The 18,275-nt window shown below is 39.5% G+C and overlaps 1 protein-coding gene and 1 pseudogene across 1 annotated transcript; both read right to left on the bottom strand.

Moving 5' to 3' along the window:
* Window positions 1-276: 276 nt before the first annotated feature.
* Window positions 277-4,322, bottom strand: LOC129630000 (protocadherin beta-5-like; annotated as a pseudogene).
* Window positions 4,323-6,758: 2,436 nt separating this feature from the next.
* LOC129633844 (protocadherin beta-4-like) lies at window positions 6,759-18,117 on the bottom strand. Its single transcript, XM_055555801.1, has 2 exons — window positions 13,876-18,117; window positions 6,759-7,096 (listed from the first exon to the last, which is right to left on the bottom strand). Exons 1-2 carry the CDS (start codon window positions 16,157-16,159, stop codon window positions 7,077-7,079), a joined length of 2,304 nt encoding a protein of 767 aa, XP_055411776.1. The 5' UTR covers window positions 16,160-18,117; the 3' UTR covers window positions 6,759-7,076.
* Window positions 18,118-18,275: the final 158 nt, after the last annotated feature.

Here is an 18,275-nt window from a genome sequence, read left to right as displayed (position 1 = left end):
TGTTCATTTTCTGAAAATACAGTGAGCTGTATTAAGGATTTGTCCATTTTTCTGTATGTAATAATTCCATGAAAATATTCATTAAAAATTATTTTCCAGTAGGATGAGAGCTAGGGAGTGTAAACAGAAGAGTGTTGGTTTTCATAATGCTTTCTTATATATTTCTATGCATATATTCCTTTAAAAACCAAATATTATGCAAACATTTTAAATTTTTGTTATTTAGCATCAAATAAACTTTTAGAGTGTGATGAAGCAGAATGAATGTAGAGAAAACAATATTTTATTGTTGCAAAAACTACGAAAAGAAAGCAAAAATTTCAGGAAAATCAACAGCATGCAAACATTTGGAATGGCACGCTAAAACAAAAACAGCAAGAATCGAATGGAGTTTTCCAAAATTAGACAAGTTCATTGTAAAAGGGAAATCAATGCTATACCTGAATGTGGGATTTTTCTCCATGAGGTTCTCAAATTTTTCATCTGGGGAATTACAGATAAATGAAAAATACCTTGCCTCATGATGAGATCCCTAATTGAATCCAGAGCTATTCCGAAAGTTGGCATTTTCCTCTATTCAACGGGAGGTTGGGGAGAATCGGCTTTAAGAATTTAAACTCATTTAATCCCGAGCATAACGTCAAGCACACCTCCTATACAGATAGCTCTGGGACCTGGTCCCCGTGCCGCTGACGTCCACCAGGTGGCCCGGAAAGTGGCCCTCGGGCACCGGGCAGCGGCCCGCCGAGGCCGCCCCGCCCCTCCTGCACAGCCGCACCGCCACGAACACCAGCACCGAGAAGAGGAAGAGCGACGACACCGACGCCAAGGCCACCACCAGGTAGACGGTGAGCGGGTCGGCCGGCGCCGCGGCCGCCGCTTCCGCTTCCGGGGCCGGCAGGTAGGGCTGCGAGAAGCCGTCCACCAGCAGCACGTGCAGCGTGACGCTGGCCGACAGCGGCGGCTCGCCGTTGTCCTTGACCAGCACCACCAGCCGCTGCTTGGGCGCGTCGCGCTCGCTCAGCAGCCGCGCCGTGCGCACCTCGCCGTTGTGCGCCCACACGCCGAACAGCCCGGGCTCCGTGGCCTTGAGCAGCTGGTACGACAGCCAGGCGTTCTGGCCCGCGTCGCCGTCCACCGCCACCACCTTGGTCACCAGGGAGCCCGGCTCGGCCGCCCTGGGCACTAGCTCGGTGCAGGGCGCCGAGGCGTTCTGCAGCGGGTAGAGCACGAAGGGCGCGTTGTCGTTGGCGTCCACCACGAGCACGCGCACCAGCGCCTGGCTGCTGAGCGCGGGCGAGCCGCGGTCGGTGGCGCCCACGTGGAACTCGAAGGCCCGCAGGGCCTCGTAGTCCAGGGACGTGAGGGCGAAGAGGTGGCCATTGTCGGGGTTGATGGACACGAGGGAGGCGAGGGGCACGAGCGGGTCGGGGGGCGGCAGCAGCGAGTAGGTGACCTGGGCATTGGCGCCCGCGTCTGTGTCTGTGGCGCTGACGCTGCCGATGTGCAGGGCGGGGCTGTTGTTCTCGCGTACCCACAGGGTGTAGGAGGTCTGGGTGAAGGCGGGGGCGTTGTCGTTGACGTCGCACACCAGAACGATTATGTTGTGCTCGGTTTTCACTCTGGGGGTTCCCGTGTCATTGACTGTGATGGTGATGTACCTGGCTCTTTCCTCTCCGTGTAGCGGTCTCTCTCACCAGAGTGTGACAGTTTTTGAACGTGGGTTTCAAGAGAAAGGGGAGATCATTCTGAATGGAGGAAATCATCTTACCGTTTTCCCCGGAATCTGGATCAGAAACACTGAAAACAGCTACCACAGTCTCTGGGGAGTTTTCTGGGATAGAGCTGATGAGTCTCGACATGGTCAGCTCGGGCGTCGTCGTCGTTCCCATTCACCACCTCTATAGCTACAGTGCATTTCCCCGAAAGCCCCCCACCATCTTTGGCTACAATCCCCACGTTATAAAATCGAGTTGCCTCGAAATCCAATATCCTTTTCAGACCAATTTCTCCTGTTATTTCGTCTATTACAAATGGTTGAGTAACTTCATCTCTTTGGAATAGTGCATAGGCTACTTTCCCATATGTTCCTGCATCTAAATCTCGGGCAGAGACAGCGACAACTAAGGAGTTTAGGGGGCTGTTCTCTGGAATCTGGACCTCATAGACGGACTGTAAAAATTCTGGGGCATTGTCATTAATGTCCACGACTTCGATGCGGACTGTATGGAGTTCCCCCCCCCCCCCCCCAATCCAGCGCGGTGAGGGTTAAATTGAGCTCAGGCTGTTTCTCCCGATCCAGTGCTTTGTCCAGCACCAGCTCTGGGTATTTTCTGCCATCTCCACGATGATGAGTGACAACATGAAAATGGGAGTTGGGGCTGATTGTGTAGTTTTGAACGTGTTGCTACCTATGTCAAAGTCCTGAGCTATTTTCAAAGGAAACACAGTCCCTGTCTGGACGCTCTCGGGGATTTTTAGGAGCATTTCTCTCTCTAGGAACTCTGGGGAATGGTCATTTATATCTGTGCGATGAAGATCAGCTTGAATAATCTCTACCGGGTTTTCCAGTAATATCTGGAAATGCAGTATACAAGGATTTGTCGCCCCGCACAGCACTTCCTGGTCTGGTTTTTTATGCAGCAGCAAATTCCCGGTCGTTAAATCCAGCTTCAAGAGCTGTTTGTTTCGTTTGTAATCGATGCGGGCACCCCGCGTGGCTAGTTCCCCCACCCTGAGACCCAGGTCTTTTGCCAGGTTGGCCACAAAAACCTACTTTCTGTTTCTTCTGTCATGGAATACCTAATTTCTTCAGAGCTAGCCTCCCACAAGAGGAACAATATAGCAAGAAAGAGAAGTTGCCTTTTCTGAAGCGTTTTTGCTGGCGCGGTCTCCGTAAGTCCAAACCCGGTTCAAGAAGGTGCAGTTTCTTCAACTCCCGATATACAATCAACCCAGATGATCTGGTTAAATAAGCTCGCGTTAAATCTCTCTGACTGGCTTGCACTAGGCCAATGCCCTTTTCTGGAGTCCTCCACGCCTAGATCTTACGTAAAATGCTTCCTTCTTTTAAAAAGCACTGGGAGTTCTGATTCCCAGTTTAATGGCTTCCCAGTTCAGTTCAGTTCAGTCACTCAGTCGTGTCCGACTCTTTGCGACCCCATGAATCGCAGCACGCCAGGCCTCCCTGTCCATCACCAACTCCTGGAGTTCACTCAAACTCACGTCCATCGAGTCAGTGATGCGAACCAGCCATCTCACCCTCTGTCGTCCCCTTCACCTGCCCCCAATCCCTCCCAGCATCAGAGTCTTTTCCAATGAGTCAACTCTTCACATAAGGTGGCCAAAGTACTGGAGTTTCAGCTTTAGCATCATTCCTTCCAAAGAACACCTAGGGCTGATCTCCTTTAGAATGGACTGGTTGGATCTCCTTGCAGTCCAAGGGACTCTCAAGAATCTTCCCCAACACCACAGTTTAAAAGTATCAATTCTTTGGCGCTCAGCTTTCTTCACAGTCCAACTCTCACATCCATACATGAATACTGGAAAAACCATAGCCTTGACTAGATGGACCTTTGTTGGCAAAGTAATGTCTCTGCTTTTCAATATGGCAATATTGAAATGCAATATGACCAACCTAGGTCATAACTTTCCTTCCAAGGAGTAAGCGTCTTTTAATTTCATGGCTTCCCGGGCAGTTACTAATCTCTCCATTCATACTTCTATATACTATTGCATATAGTATTTGCTGTTTCATTTCATATATATGCAGTCAATATATTTGAAGTCACAGAATTGTTCCCAATTGTATCTCCAGTTCTTAGTTATTGGACGTTCTTAAAAAACATGTGCTAGGTTAACTTCAGTGAAAGAATACTTTTCAGAGCAAACTAAAACCCTAGTATTCCTCACAAAGTGCATTTTGAGCACATGAAGAAACTTTTCCCTTATTGGATCCTTAATTGATTAAGAAATAAGTAATAATAAATGTTTAGAATCTTACAGTATTATAAAATTTTAAAATATATCAGGAAAGGACATAATCATGAGTGTACAACTCAAAAAAGTTCAGGAAGTGAACACATTCATAAACAAAATGTAAAGTAAAATTGAAATGTTAACAAAAACTACAGAAGCCCCCTCTTGTTATTGTCTGGTCACTACTCTTCCCCTGCTAGATAAAGGTAAGCAGTCTTCTGACTTATAGTATCATGTGTGTGTCATAGTATCATAGTTTCTTTTTTTTTTAACTTACACAAATGGAGTTATAGAGTGTGTTATGTTTGCCTTCTTTCACTCAATCTTACCTTTGTAAAATTCATGTTACATATTGTTTTATTTTATTCTCATTGCTTTGTTATTCTATTGTACCACCATTTTTAATTTATTCTCCAGTTGATGGACCTTAGGGTTTTTCAGTTTGTGTATATATTGAGTAGTCTTGCTATAAACATTCTTGTCTTTTGGTGTCTGTGTGTTCATTTATATTTAATATTCCTAGGAGTTAGACTGCTGTGCCTTAAGATATGCACACATATTTATCTTTTTGTTTCAGCTTTAATAGATATTGCAAAATAGTTTTCAACTCTGGTTTTACAAAAACTAGCAAAGAGTGAGAGTTCCAGTTGCTCCATATCCTTGTCAACATTTGATATTATCTTTTAATTTTAAACACTCTGATGAGTATGTGATGTTATAATTTTATTTTTATTTTATGTCACTGTAATTTTAATTAGTGTTCCCTGATGATTCCTTAAATAAGCACATTTTTCACATGGTTATTTTTATTAGGGTATATCCTTGTGAATTGTGTAAGTCTTTTGTCTGTTTTTCTATTTAAGGTATTTGCCCTTTTTCTGATTGATCTTTAGAAGTTCCTTATATATTCTTGGCATAAGTACTTTTTTAGAATTATGTATTGTAAATATTCTCTCCCATTCTATGGCTAGCATTTTAACTCTCTTGTGATATCTTTGAAAAACAAAACTTAACTTTTAGTCTAATTTTCCAATATTTTTAACTTATGGTTTGAACTTTTTGTATTTTCTTTAAATCTTTGCATGCCCCAAAGTCATGAAAGTATCGTTGTGTGGTGCTTCTGAAAAATCAGTTACTTTACTTTTCACATTTAGAGCTGTAATCCTCCTGAAATTAATTTTTTCATGTTAATGAGGTTAGGGTCAAATTGCTTTTTTTTCATATAAATATCCAAATGACCACACCGCCTATTGAAAAGAAGCTGCATTCCCAATTATTTTCTAATGTATCCATTTTTTCATAAATCAGGGGTCCATAGTTCTATACAAGTCTTTTCCCCCCATTTTCCTCTTTGTTTATCCTGCAATACCATATTGCTTTTTAAGTAATAATTCATTATACAGATATACCAGTTTTTTAATTAATTACTTTCTGGTTGCACTGGGTCTTTGTCGCTGCATGCAGGCTTTTCTCTAGTTGGGGGGAGTGGGGGCTACTCTGTTGTTGTGCACGGGCTTCTGATTGCAGTGGCTTCTCTTGTTGCAGAGCACAGGCTCTAGGTGCATGGGCTTCAGTAATTGCAGCACGTGGGCTCAGTAGTTGAGGCTCATGGGCTCTGGAGCATGGAGTCAGTAGTTATGGCAGTCGAGTTACTCCACAGCATGCAGAATCTTCCCTGACCAGGGATCGAACCCATGTCCCCTGATTTGGCATGGGGAGTCTTATCCACTGTACCACCCAGGGAATTCCTGCAATACCATATTGTCTTCTTAATTACTATACTTCATAATAGGTTTTATTATCTGATTGGTAAGCCTTCCAGTTTTACTCTTTCCTTTAAAATTGTTTTAGTTATTACTGTCCCTTTGTATTTCCCTATAAATTTTATTGACTCCCCTGGTGGCTCAGATGGTTAAGTGTCTGTCTACAATGCGGGAGACCCGGGTTTGATCCCTGGGTCGGGAAGATCCCCTGGAGAAGGAAATGGCAATACACTCCAGTACTCTTGCCTGGAAAATCCCATGGACAGAGGAGCCTGGTAGGCTACAGTCCATGGGATTGCAAAGAGTCGGACACGACTGAGTGACTTCATTTTCACTTTCATAAACTTTATTATCTTTTTAATATTTTTATTTATTTGGCTGTGCCTGGTTTTAGTTGCAGTATGTGGGATCTATTGATAGTTCCCTGGCCAGGGATTGAACTCAGGCCCCCTGCATTGGGAACATGGTGCTTTATCCGCTGGACCACCAGGGAAGTCTCCATATAAACTTTAGATTCATCTGGTTACCTTTCACAAAGAAACATGCTAAAGTTTTGTTTACGATTTTATTGCATTTATAGATTGACTGGGAAGAATTGACATATTCCCAGCATTGAGTTTTCCAGTATTGGAACATTATATATCCTTCTGTTTATTCAGGTACTTAACTTTTCTCAATAATATTTTATATTTTTCAGTGTATAAGTTTTATGGATATTCTGTTAGGTTTGTTTCTAGAAGTTTGATATTTCTGAAACTTGTAAATGATAACTTGGAATTCTTCATTTTCTGGGTTTTGTTGCTATATAGGAATACAATTATTATTTGCATGTAGACCTTATATCCAGTGGCATTGCTAACTTCATTTATTAATCCTAACAGTCTGTGGATTCTTTATGACTTTTAATGTATACAATCATGTCATTTAAAAAAATAATCATATTTATTTATTTAGCTCTGGTTGTTCTGAGTCTTCATTGCTGCGAGGTCTTTGCCTAGTTGTCTCAGTCAGGGGCTACTCTCTAATTGCAGAGGGTGGGCTTCTCATTGTGGTGGCTTCTCTCCTTGCAGAGCATGGGCTCCAGGGCAGTCTGGCTTGGGTAGTTGAGCTACTCCGGGGCTGTAGAGCACGGGCTCAATAGCTGTGGCACACAGGCTTAGTTACTCTGAGGCATGTGGGATCCTCCCAGATCAGGGATCAAAACTGTGTCTCCTGCATTGGCAGGTGGATTCTTTACACTGAGCGACCAGGGAAGCCCCATTGTCATTTTTTTAAAAAGACCTCATTTCATCCCTTCCAATTACTGTGCATTTTTTCCTTGCTTTATTCTGCTGCTTAGAACCTGCAGTAAAACACTGAAATGAAATAGTATAAGCAGGCATTCTTGTTTTATTCTTGATCACTGAAGAAAAGTTTTAAATAATTTTCCATTAAGTATAATGTTTATTGTAAATTTTAAAATACTTTCTGAAAGTTTCCTTCTGTTTTCAGTCTGCTAACAATTGTGTGTGCTGAATTTTATCAAGTGATTTTTTTCTGTATCCATTGAGGTAATCATATGATTTTTCTCCTTTACCTATTAATGTGATGAATTATATTGATAGATTTAAAATATTAAATTGATTTATATTCCCTGAATAAGTTTTCTCATACTTTATTATTTCTCTTTCATATATTTCTGAATTTTATTTGTGGATGTTTTGTTTAGAATTTTTCCATCTGTGTTTTTAATAGAGATTGGTCTCAATTTTCCTTCCTTATGATGTCCTATTCAGATTTGGATGTCATAATTCATTGAAGTCATTCTGGTACCCTAATAATATGGGAAATATTCCCTGTTTTTTCTGTCTTCCAAAAGATTTTGTATAAGTTGGTATTAGTTGTTCCATGAGTATTTAGGAGAATTCACTAGTGTAAACTGAAGTGGCAAGGTTTTTAATAACAAGTTTAATTTACTTAATAGATAGAACTAATCAGATTTCTTCTTGTTTCAGTTTTAGTAAATTGTGTATTTAAAAGATGTTTTCCATTTTACATAAATTGTCAAATTTATTGGCATATGGTTGTTCATAATATCCTTTTTTATTTTTTAATATCTGTAGGATTGGTAATGATGTTCCTTTTTTCATCCCTGATATTTGTGATCGATGTTTTCTTTCTTTTTAAAATTAATCTTAGTAGTCTTAGTAAGAGTCCTTAATTCCATTCATCATGACATAGAACCAACTTTAAGTTTTGTTTATCTTCTTGGTTATATACTTTTAAAAATAATTTTATTTATTTAGTTTTGGCTGTACTGGGTCTTTGTTGCTACATGGGCTTTTCTCTAGTTGCTGCAAGTGAGGACTGCTTTCTAGTTGCAGTACACGTGCTTCTCATTGTGGTGACTTCTCTTGTTGAAGAGCACAGATTCTAGGGCCTGTGGGCTTCAAGCAGTTGTGGCTCCCTGGGCTCTAGAGCACAAACTCAATAGTTGTGGCACATGGGCTTAGTTGCCCCATGGCATCTGGGATCTTCCTGGACCAGGGATTGAACCTGTGTCTCTGGCATTGGCAGATGGATTCTTCACCAGTGAGCCACCAGGGAAGCCCTTCTTGGTTGTATATTTATCAGCATTGTATTTATGTTTATATATATAATACATGCATTATTTTTTCCTTCTTTATTTGTTCTAACTTCTTCAGATGAAAGCTTATTGTTTTTTAACCTTTTTTATCTAACATGTTCATTTAAAGTTTTAAAATTTCTCTGTAAATTCTGTTTTGATATATCATATCTTAATTTTTACCCAGTTCAAAATATGTGGAAATTTCTTCTGCAATTTCTTCTTTTGACTCATGTATTATATTATTTACTTTTGAAGCATTTGGGGATTTCTGGATAAATTTTTATTTCTAACTTAATTTCACTTCTTTAAAAATTTTTAGAGAATTGCTTTATGACCCAGAATATGGATAATTTTGATATATGCCATATGCATATAAGAAGAACATGTACTTTCCTGTGTACTACATATGTCAGTTTATTCAAATATGATTATTGTGGTGTTTAGATTTTTAATATTCTGTTTTTCTGTGTGTTCTATCAGTGGTTAATTGTTAATACATCCTCTCCTATGACTGTGGATTTGTCTCTTTTTTATGTTCTTTAAATTTAACTTTTTATATTTTGTAGTTTTCTTACAGGGATATATTTAGTCTTATAACTGACATATTTTTGGTATATTTTACCCATTTATCATTATGAAATATCTCTCCTTATCTGTAGTAATGCATCTTTCCTTAAAGTCTCCTTTGTTTTATGTGAGTATATCTACACTTGATTAGTTTGGTTAATGTTTGTATCTTTTTCTATTTTTAAAACTTTCAACCTGTGATAATACACACACACAAGTATGTGACAACATATAGCTGAATTTTTCTTAAACCTATTCTGACAGTTTTGGTTCTTTAACTGGATTATTTAATCCAATAGCAATTACTGTAATATTTGATATCTATCCATTTATATTTACCAGCTAAATTTTTTTTCTATTTGCTCTTAAAGTTTTTTTCTTCTTTTGGATAATTTAGATGTTTCTTATTTTTTCCTTCAATTCATTTTAAAATTACTCTTATGATTATTCTAAAGATTACAACATGCATCTTTAATTTACAAGCATCTAATACAAATTATTTCAGTTTACTACTCTCATGATAATGTTTAGAACCTTAGAATTCCTTAACTCTGTTTATATCACCTGCCTTTTACATCACCATTATCATGAATTAAAATTTTACGTATACTTTAAATCCTTTAAGAAACTATTATTTCTACCTTTATTAATCAATAAATAACAATTTATAGTTACCCTTATTCTTGTTCATTTTTTCCTGCAAATCTGTGATTCCTCCAGGACTGTTTTCCTTCTTCCTAATGAATCCACTAAAAGTATTTATTTTAGTGCAGATGGGACTGTGATTGATTCTTGCAGTTTTTGTTTGTTTTAGAACTTCATTTTTGCAAGATGTGTTTTCTGGTGATAGAATTCTAGTCTGGTAGCTAATTTTTTTCAGGACTCAAAAGACATCATTCCTTTGTCTTTTGGCTTCTTGATGGTCAGCTCTCCATCTTACTGTTATTCCTTTAAAAGCAATGTCATTTTCATGTGATTGCTTTTAAGATTTTCTCTTTGACTTTAGTCTTTAGCAGCCTTCCTGTGATATTTCTAGATGTGCAGTTTTTTATTCTTCTAATTAGGTTCACTGAACATCTTGAGGGGTCAATTTTTTCATCATTATTGGTCATCATTTCTTTACACATTTCTTATTCGCTATTCCTGGTCCTTCCAGGATTACAATCATGTATGTGTCCGAGTTTTTCATTATGTTCTACATATAACTAAGTGTTCTTATCTGTATTTTTAATTATTTTATTCTTCAGTGCTTCTATTTGGATATTTAATATTGACCTGTCTTGTATTCACTAATCCTATAATCTTTTATGACAATTATGCCATTATACAATCTAAAAAATTTTCAGTATTGTATTTTTCAGTCCCCAAGTTATTTTCTATTTTATTTCATTCTGTGGTGAAATTCTCTTTACCTGTTTTCTATATTCCTTATTTTAACATATTAGTTATACTTATTTTAACACCATTGTCAGTCAGTTCTAGTATCTTATTTTATCTGTAGATCACTAATATGCCTGTTTTTTCCTCTAGGTTTTATTCATGTCAACCAGTTTTTTTTATATGTATGCCTTATAATTTTTATCAAATGTTGATTATTAATGTAAAAATCTCTCCTCCAGGGTCCTGATGATATTATATTCTTCCAGAAAGAGTCCATCTTTTCCTTTGTTAGCTTGACAGTGTGTGCTGAGTAGCTTCAGCCGTATCTGACTCTGAGACCCTATGGACTGCAGCCCGCCAGGCTCCTCTGTCCATGGGATTCTCCAGACAAGAATTCTGGAGTGGGTTGCTATGTCCTCCTCCAGGGGATCTTCCCAACCCAGGGACTGAACCAGAGTCTCTTAAGTCTCCTGCACTGGCAGGCGGGCTCTTTACCACTAGTGCCACTGGGAATCCCCTTTAGATTGACAGAAACATGTCTAATCAAATTGCCTTAATTCAAAACAGGCACTGTGCTTAGTCAAGATTCTTTCCAGTCCTAATAAGTACCTGACCCTCCAGAATTTTCAGTTCAGAACTCAGTGTATTCTCCACAGTCTCTCAGATGGCAGATCACAAATTCTGATCTCATATATTAAGACTATTAAAACTTCACTCGGCTTTTCAGTAATTTTCCACTTAATATTTTGGTCTTCTTTCCTGGAATGTCCCATACTTTGACAAATATCATGAGGGGGAAAACTGGCCATGAACTTGAATTCTCCAGTTTCCCAAAGACTGTTGAAGTTACTCTATCCCTGGCCTTTTCTTAGACTTTGCAAACTTCTTTAGGGCAAATTGACTGTTGGAGTCAGTTCACAGCTCCAAGGATTTTCCTTTTCAGGAATCTTAGCCCCTTCAGTTCTTTATATATCATCTGCTGTCTGTTGCTTCAAACTGAAAATTTCTGAATTTAAAGCAGGTTTAAATAATCCATCTTATCTGGAAACAGAATTCTACCAAATAAGACTATTTAAAATCTATATTTTGTAATTTTAATAGAATGTTGTTCATTCACTAAGTTGTGTTCCACTCTTTTGTGACCCCATGGACTGTAGCCCACCAGGCTCCTCTCTCTATGGGATTTCTCAGGCAAGAAAACTGGAGTGGGTTGCCATTTCCTTTTCCAGGGTATCTTCCGGACCCAGGGATCAAACCCTCATCTCCTGCATTGGCAGGTGGGTTCTTTACTGCTGAGCCACTAGGGAAATCCAGTAAGAAATACAAGGTCTTAAAGTGATGTGGCTTATATTGCCTTCAGTAAAATGTCTGCCCCTAAAACAGCATGTACTAAACTCACTGTATCTGTGCCTAAAAACAACAAAGGAATTGTAAAAAATGTCAATATAATAGAAGTACTTGAGAAACTGTGATTGAAATGGGTATTATCCAGTTATTTGGCCTCCATTCTCTATTTTTGTTTTGCAGAAAAGAATTGTCCAATTTCCCACAAGGTATTCATTTTGTGGAAATTATCTGGATTATATTTTCTATTAAATTAAAATCATTGAATTTTAAAATATTAACCTGTTCTATACTAGAGTCTGATGGTGATCCCCAACTGGTAAGGAATAATCTATGCTTTATGAATACACACAGCAATTTATAACATAATACACAAAGTAATTCATAAATTTACTCATAAATTCATAAATTTATATGTGGGTTCTGAGTGTTTTATTTGACCAGTCTCATTTGGGTGATTATACAAGTTGGGCTTTCCTGGCATACACAAAAACATGAAGTTATACTTTCATAATGTTGAAACATATTGCTGAAAACTTCAATCATATTTCTTGTTATCATACATAAAACTATTTCATTTAAATATTTAACAGTAAATGGTGAACTCATTAAAGCTGGCTACTAAATGTCATATATTTGTGTTTAATTTTGTTCATATTTTTATTACTTTCTAATTTAAAGTATCAGATTGGATGAAAGCTAAATGCTATGTTTCAATAATAACTTAAAGAATAACTTTTCTTTTTTATTATATTTTTAAAAATGTAATTCAGGGAAACACAAAATAATTAAGTTCCAGTAGGATGACACTTGAGATTTAAAAGTAAATACTTAGGTTATAAAGCAAACTCTAATTACTCATATTGTGCCAAAAGATCAATAACTGTTCTTATAGCTATATAAATTTAGTTAGAAATCACAAGTCATCTTAATTGGCCTAATGAACACAACATAAAACAATTATAATTCAGATAAGTTTATTTCTTAATTTCTATTCTTATTGTCTTAAAGGAAAAAACAATGCTTCTTATTGAAAGTTAGCATAATTGAAAAAGTAAATTTATGCAAAATATACAAAAGCTACATTGAAAGACAAAACAAGGTCATTTGGACATCAAAAATAAATCATCATTTTGTTGATAAAAGCTGCTCAAGTTTACAAAATAACTTAGAGTAATCAGACTAGAACATAATCAACAAAACTCAAGAGAAATTCTGCCTTTTTTGAAGGATGTGGAAAAACTGAAAGCCAAGAAAAACACATACTTTATACTTACATTTGAACTTCTATTAATAGAGCAAAAGAAGGACAGGAAAGTATATGATGCCCTCTACCTCTTGAGTCCTTCTAAAGGATTTAGGGTTTACTTAAAGTTCTAAGATTTTTAAGTATGTTATCAAGCAGTGAATTAGTTTTATTTTAGTGAAGTGAATTTGATACCAAATTATATAAGATTTTCTCTTATTTATAAATAATAATATTTTTATTTTAACATTGGTATTCCTGAAGCAATTACAATGAGCTAGGTAAGTAGCAAACAAATCATCTCTAGCATATATGGTACTCAGAATGGGACAAGGTCACAATTGTAGTGTATTAATAATTTAATAAAGTGCATGTTTAGGTGCAACTTATGAGAAACAAGTATGCTAAGTTATATGCTCATGGCTATTTAGTGGGGCACAGCCTGGTAGAATGGTGAACAGGAAGGCTCTAGGTAGCTACAAAGAATTTCTAACACTGTGCCCTTGCAAATATAAGTAAAGAAAAGCACCAAAAACATACAGAAATGCAAGATTACACAAAAGCTTTAAAGTATTTCCTTAAAAAGACATTAAAAGAGGTTGATTTAAATATTAATAGAATTTCTTTTATGGCTTGAGTAATTTACAGTTATGGAAACATTAATCACCGAGAAGGTAAAATATGGAGAAATAATATCAACTTTAACTAAAAATGCTAAATCCAATGAATACTATAAAAGGAAAATTTAGTAGAGACATGCGTAAGTTTGGAATAGAGATATATATACAAATTTATGTAACAGTACAATCTCTTAAGAGAAAAATATTGCAATGTGAGTTAGGCTTAACAAAACTGAGAGGCTCACTTAAACAAATACGGCATTTAACTGAATACAAAGCTATTTCTACAGTTGGGGCTTTCCTTGATTTCTCTCTCGGTGTCCTGAACCAAGAGGTTAGGGAATATCGGCTTCAGGAATTTGAACTCACCAGTTCTATGGTCTCCCGTCAGACACACCTCGTACTGGTAGCTCTGGGACAGGGTCCCCGTGCCGCTGACGTCCACCAGGTGGCCCGGAAAGTGGCCCTTGGGCACCGGGCAGCGACCCGCCGAGGCCGCCCCGCCCCTCCTGCACAGCCGCACCGCCACGAACACCAGCACCGAGAAGAGGAAGAGCGACGACACCGACGCCAAGGCCACCACCAGGTAGACGGTGAGCGGGTCGGCCGGCGCCGCGGCCGCCGCTTCCGCTTCCGGGGCCGGCAGGTAGGGCTGCGAGAAGCCGTCCACCAGCAGCACGTGCAGCGTGACGCTGGCCGACAGCGGCGGCTCGCCGTTGTCCTTGACCAGCACCACCAGCCGCTGCTTGGGCGCGTCGCGCTCGCTCAGCAGCCGCGCCGTGCGCACCTCGCCGTTGTGCGCCCACATGCCGAACAGCCCGGGCTCCGTGGCCTTGAGCAGCTGGTACGACAGCCAGGCGTTCTGGCCCGCGTCGCCGTCCACCGCCACCACCTTGGTCACCAGGTAGCCCGGCTCGGCCGCCCTGGGCACCAGCTCGGTGCAGGGCGCCGAGGCGTTCTGCAGCGGGTAGAGCACGAAGGGCGCGTTGTCGTTGGCGTCCACCACGAGCACGCGCACCAGCGCCTGGCTGCTGAGCGCGGGCGAGCCGCGGTCGGTGGCGCCCACGTGGAACTCGAAGGCCCGCAGGGCCTCGTAGTCCAGGGACGTGAGGGCGAAGAGGTGGCCGTTGTCGGGGTTGATGGACACGAGGGAGGCGAGGGGCACGAGCGGGTCGGGGGGCGGCAGCAGCGAGTAGGTGACCTGGGCATTGGCGCCCGCGTCTGTGTCTGTGGCGCTGACGCTGCCGATGTGCAGGGCGGGGCTGTTGTTCTCGCGGACCCAGAGGGTGTAGGAGGTCTGGGTGAAGGCGGGGGCGTTGTCGTTGACGTCGGACACCAGCAGGGTTATGTTGTGCTCGGTTTTCAGTCTGGGGGTTCCCATGTCAGTGACCGTGATAGTGATGTTGTACTCGGCTTGACTTTCTCTGTCAAGAGGGCTATCGGTTACCAGGGTGTAGAAATTCTTGAAAGTCGGTCTTAAAATGAATGGCAGATTGTCTGGAATAGAGCAAATCATCTTTCCATTGTCTCCGGAGTCTCTATCTCGAATTCGGAATATAGAAACCACGGTCTCCGGGGCATTTTCTGGGATGGAGCTGATGAGTGAAGATATGGTAAGTTCAGGGGCATTGTCATTCACATCTACCACCTCTATTACTACAGTGCCTTTCCCGGAAAGGCCTCCTCCATCTGTAGCCTCAGTTTCCACGTGGTAAGATTTGATTTGTTCAAAATCCAATTTCTTTGTCAGTCGGATTTCTCCTGTGACTTCATTTATTGAGAAAGTTTGTTTAATTTCCTCTGAGGCTTGGAACAAGCTATAGGAAACAGTCCCATAGTTTCCAGCATCTACATCCCTAGCTAAAACTGTAAGTATTAGGGAGTCTAGGGGGCTGTTTTCCAGAACCTGCACCTCATATGGAGTGTGCACAAACTCGGGAGCATTGTCATTGACGTCCATGATCAGGATTCGCACCATGCTGGTGCCGGACCTAGGTGGAGACCCACCGTCCAGCGCCATTAGGGTTAAGCTGAACTCTGACTGCTCCTCTCGATCCAGCACTTGGGCCTGCACCAAATCTGGATATTTCTTGCCATCACTATGATTTCGAGTGAGAACGTGAAAATGAGAATTGGCGTTGATGATGTATTTTTGAAGACCGTTGCTACCCACATCCAAATCCTGAGCTAATTTCAATGGAAATACAGTCCCTGGCTGGCTGTTTTCCAGGATTTTTAAAAGCATTTCCCTATTCGGGAATACTGGGGAGTGGTCATTTATGTCCTGTATTAGTAATTCTCCTTCAAAAAATTGCACTGGAGTTTCCAGGAACACTTGGAAATGCAGCACACAGGGTTCATCGGAGCCACATATGTCTTCCCGGTCTAGTTTCTCCCTCAAAAGCAAATCTCCAGTCTGATGATCGAGCAGCAAGCGCTGCTTGTCATCGTCACAAACCACCCGAGCCGACCGTGCCTTCAGCTCCCCAATTCCCAGGCCCAGGTCCTTGGTTAAATGGGCTATAAAGGAGCCGCTCTCTGTTTCTTCCAGAACAGAATAACGAATAGGGGCAGGGTTAGCCTGAGACAAGAATACCATCAAAATAAAGGTTGTCACTTGCCTGTTGGGTTGAATTCTCTCTAGCGTCTCCATGTTGGAGCCAGGGTGCTTACATCCAGTCCCCCTTCAGCAACCAGAAGAAGACCAGAGGTGTTAAATTTTCTTGCTTGGTAAAATCCTCACGGAGTCACTTGTAATCTTAAATTCGTTTAGAATATCGCTGCCCAAATTCGTTGGTAACCCAGTACTGCTGGCAGAGCTTACTTGTGGTGGTGGTTCCGTCTTGCAGCAAAGGAATACGTGAGCTTTCTAGGGCTGTTTATTCACAATCTTAGCCGGCAGCGCCACCCTGCGTACCGATCGATAAACTAACATTCTTAACAGCCTATTTTGGAAGTATTCAAATTAAACCATTTCAAAAAGTGTAAAGGACTTTTTCAAGTATTATTCCATTAAATGACTTAATGTATAGGTTATTCCATTACATTGCGTGAACTATAATAATTGTGAGCACAAAGCAAGGGACTATCTCCATCTGCCCATACCCTTTACAGTAGAACTTAAAGAACTCCCATTTACCCTTTGCCATAATCTAACCAGGGGAGATAAACTCTTATAAAATTACAATCCATAATAGTTATATCTGTTTATTTCCAAGTATGTGAGAAATTTATGATGATGCAGAAAGTTTGTTAAAGTTCTCTGTAACACCTGGTCTCAGGGAGACTTTTTCAAAGGAAAGGTTCTATTTTTTTACACTGGTGTGCAAATGATAATACAGTTGAATAAAGTGGCATCTTGCCTTATTATAAGCCCTTTTACAATGTGAACCCACATTAAAATATTAGGGAGGTCAGATAGTATTAGAAACAGATTCTTAGACACATAAAGAAAATGAAAGGATTTTTATAGATAAACAGAAATTCAGAGGATGATAAGACTTGATTATTCTGCGTGACTATTATCAGGATAATATCAAGCCAAAATTGAGTAAGTGAAAATCATAGAATTTTATTAAGAAAAAGGCTTTAAGATGATTTAGCTCAATAGATATTTATAATTTATGAGTTTGCTTCTCACCACGCTGACCCTTTGTTTCCTAGATATCATATTCCTTGACTACCCAATTTGCAGAAGACAGGGAGCTATTATTTGAAACATTTTAATCTGTGAACAAAGGGTGCCTCAAGCTTTGTCTACTCATACATGGTGAAGAGGACTCGTTTATAAAATGGATTTCAGCACAGTGTGCAACCATCCTGATTTCTCTGATACACTAAGTTAACTGAGACATAGTTAACCAGTTTACTATTTACAATTAGTATATGGAATGGAGTACCATTTATTTGGGATTTTTCCTCCTTAAATACCTTGTAATTTAACTAAGTTCATAAATTACAATTCACATTGAATGCATTATTTTAAAAGCATGTCAGTAATCTTAAGTTCTTATGATAGAAAGTATTAGGGAAATAAATTTTTTGGCCACACCACATGCATGCAGCATCTTAGTTCCCCAACCATGGATTGAATCTATGCCTCATGCAGTGGAAACATTGAGTCTTACTACTGGACTACCAAGAGAATTTCAGGAAAAATTATTTTTGAAAGAAACCTGGACAATAGTAGTCATTCAGTAAATGTCAATTGGGTAAATTAATTAATCCACTCTAATCATTGTGTTTCTGCCTATATTAGAAGATTATTGTCACATCATGCATTCAGTCATGAACATGTCTGACACTGAAAACAGAATTCTTAGAAATGAGAGTATAATACGTGCTAAGCACTGCTCAACTAAATTTACATTTTTCTAGTTCTGTTAATTCCTATTGTAAGAGATATAGCAATAATAATAATTGCACTATTGATATAGTTTAGAATTTTCTTCCACATTTAAGGCAAATCAGAGAAATATATATATATCAACATTGTTGTTGTTCTTCAGTCACTAAGTCACGTCCAACTCTTTGCAACCCCATGGACTACAGCATGCCAGGCTTCCCTGTCCTTCACTATCTCCCAAAGTTTGCTCAAACTCATGTCCATATCAAGATAAAGTGAAAATAAAAAATAAACATACAGAAAAAAATAATATTCTTTTAGATATAAATGGAAAGCAAATTTCCTGAACAAAACAAAACATTGTTTTATACTATTGTAGCAGAGTTTTAGTTCGATTCAAGTTAAAGAGTTCAGGACAAAATTC

Source organism: Bubalus kerabau, chromosome 1 (genome assembly GCF_029407905.1).
Source record: "Bubalus kerabau isolate K-KA32 ecotype Philippines breed swamp buffalo chromosome 1, PCC_UOA_SB_1v2, whole genome shotgun sequence".
NCBI classification, from domain to species: domain Eukaryota; kingdom Metazoa; phylum Chordata; class Mammalia; order Artiodactyla; family Bovidae; genus Bubalus; species Bubalus kerabau.
The sequence above is the reverse complement of the archived record's forward strand: the minus strand, read 5'-3'. Positions and strand labels throughout refer to the sequence as shown.

Bases quoted from the DNA above. Each gene is read 5' to 3' on its own strand.
- LOC129633844 (XM_055555801.1), bottom strand. From the start codon at position 16,159: ATGGAGACGCTAGAGAGAATTCAACCCAACAGGCAAGTGACAACCTTT. The intron at 7,097-13,875 runs GTGAGTTCAAAT...ATTTCATTTCAG, and splicing joins GACGGGAGACCATAGAACTG to TGTTTTACTGCAGGTTCTAA.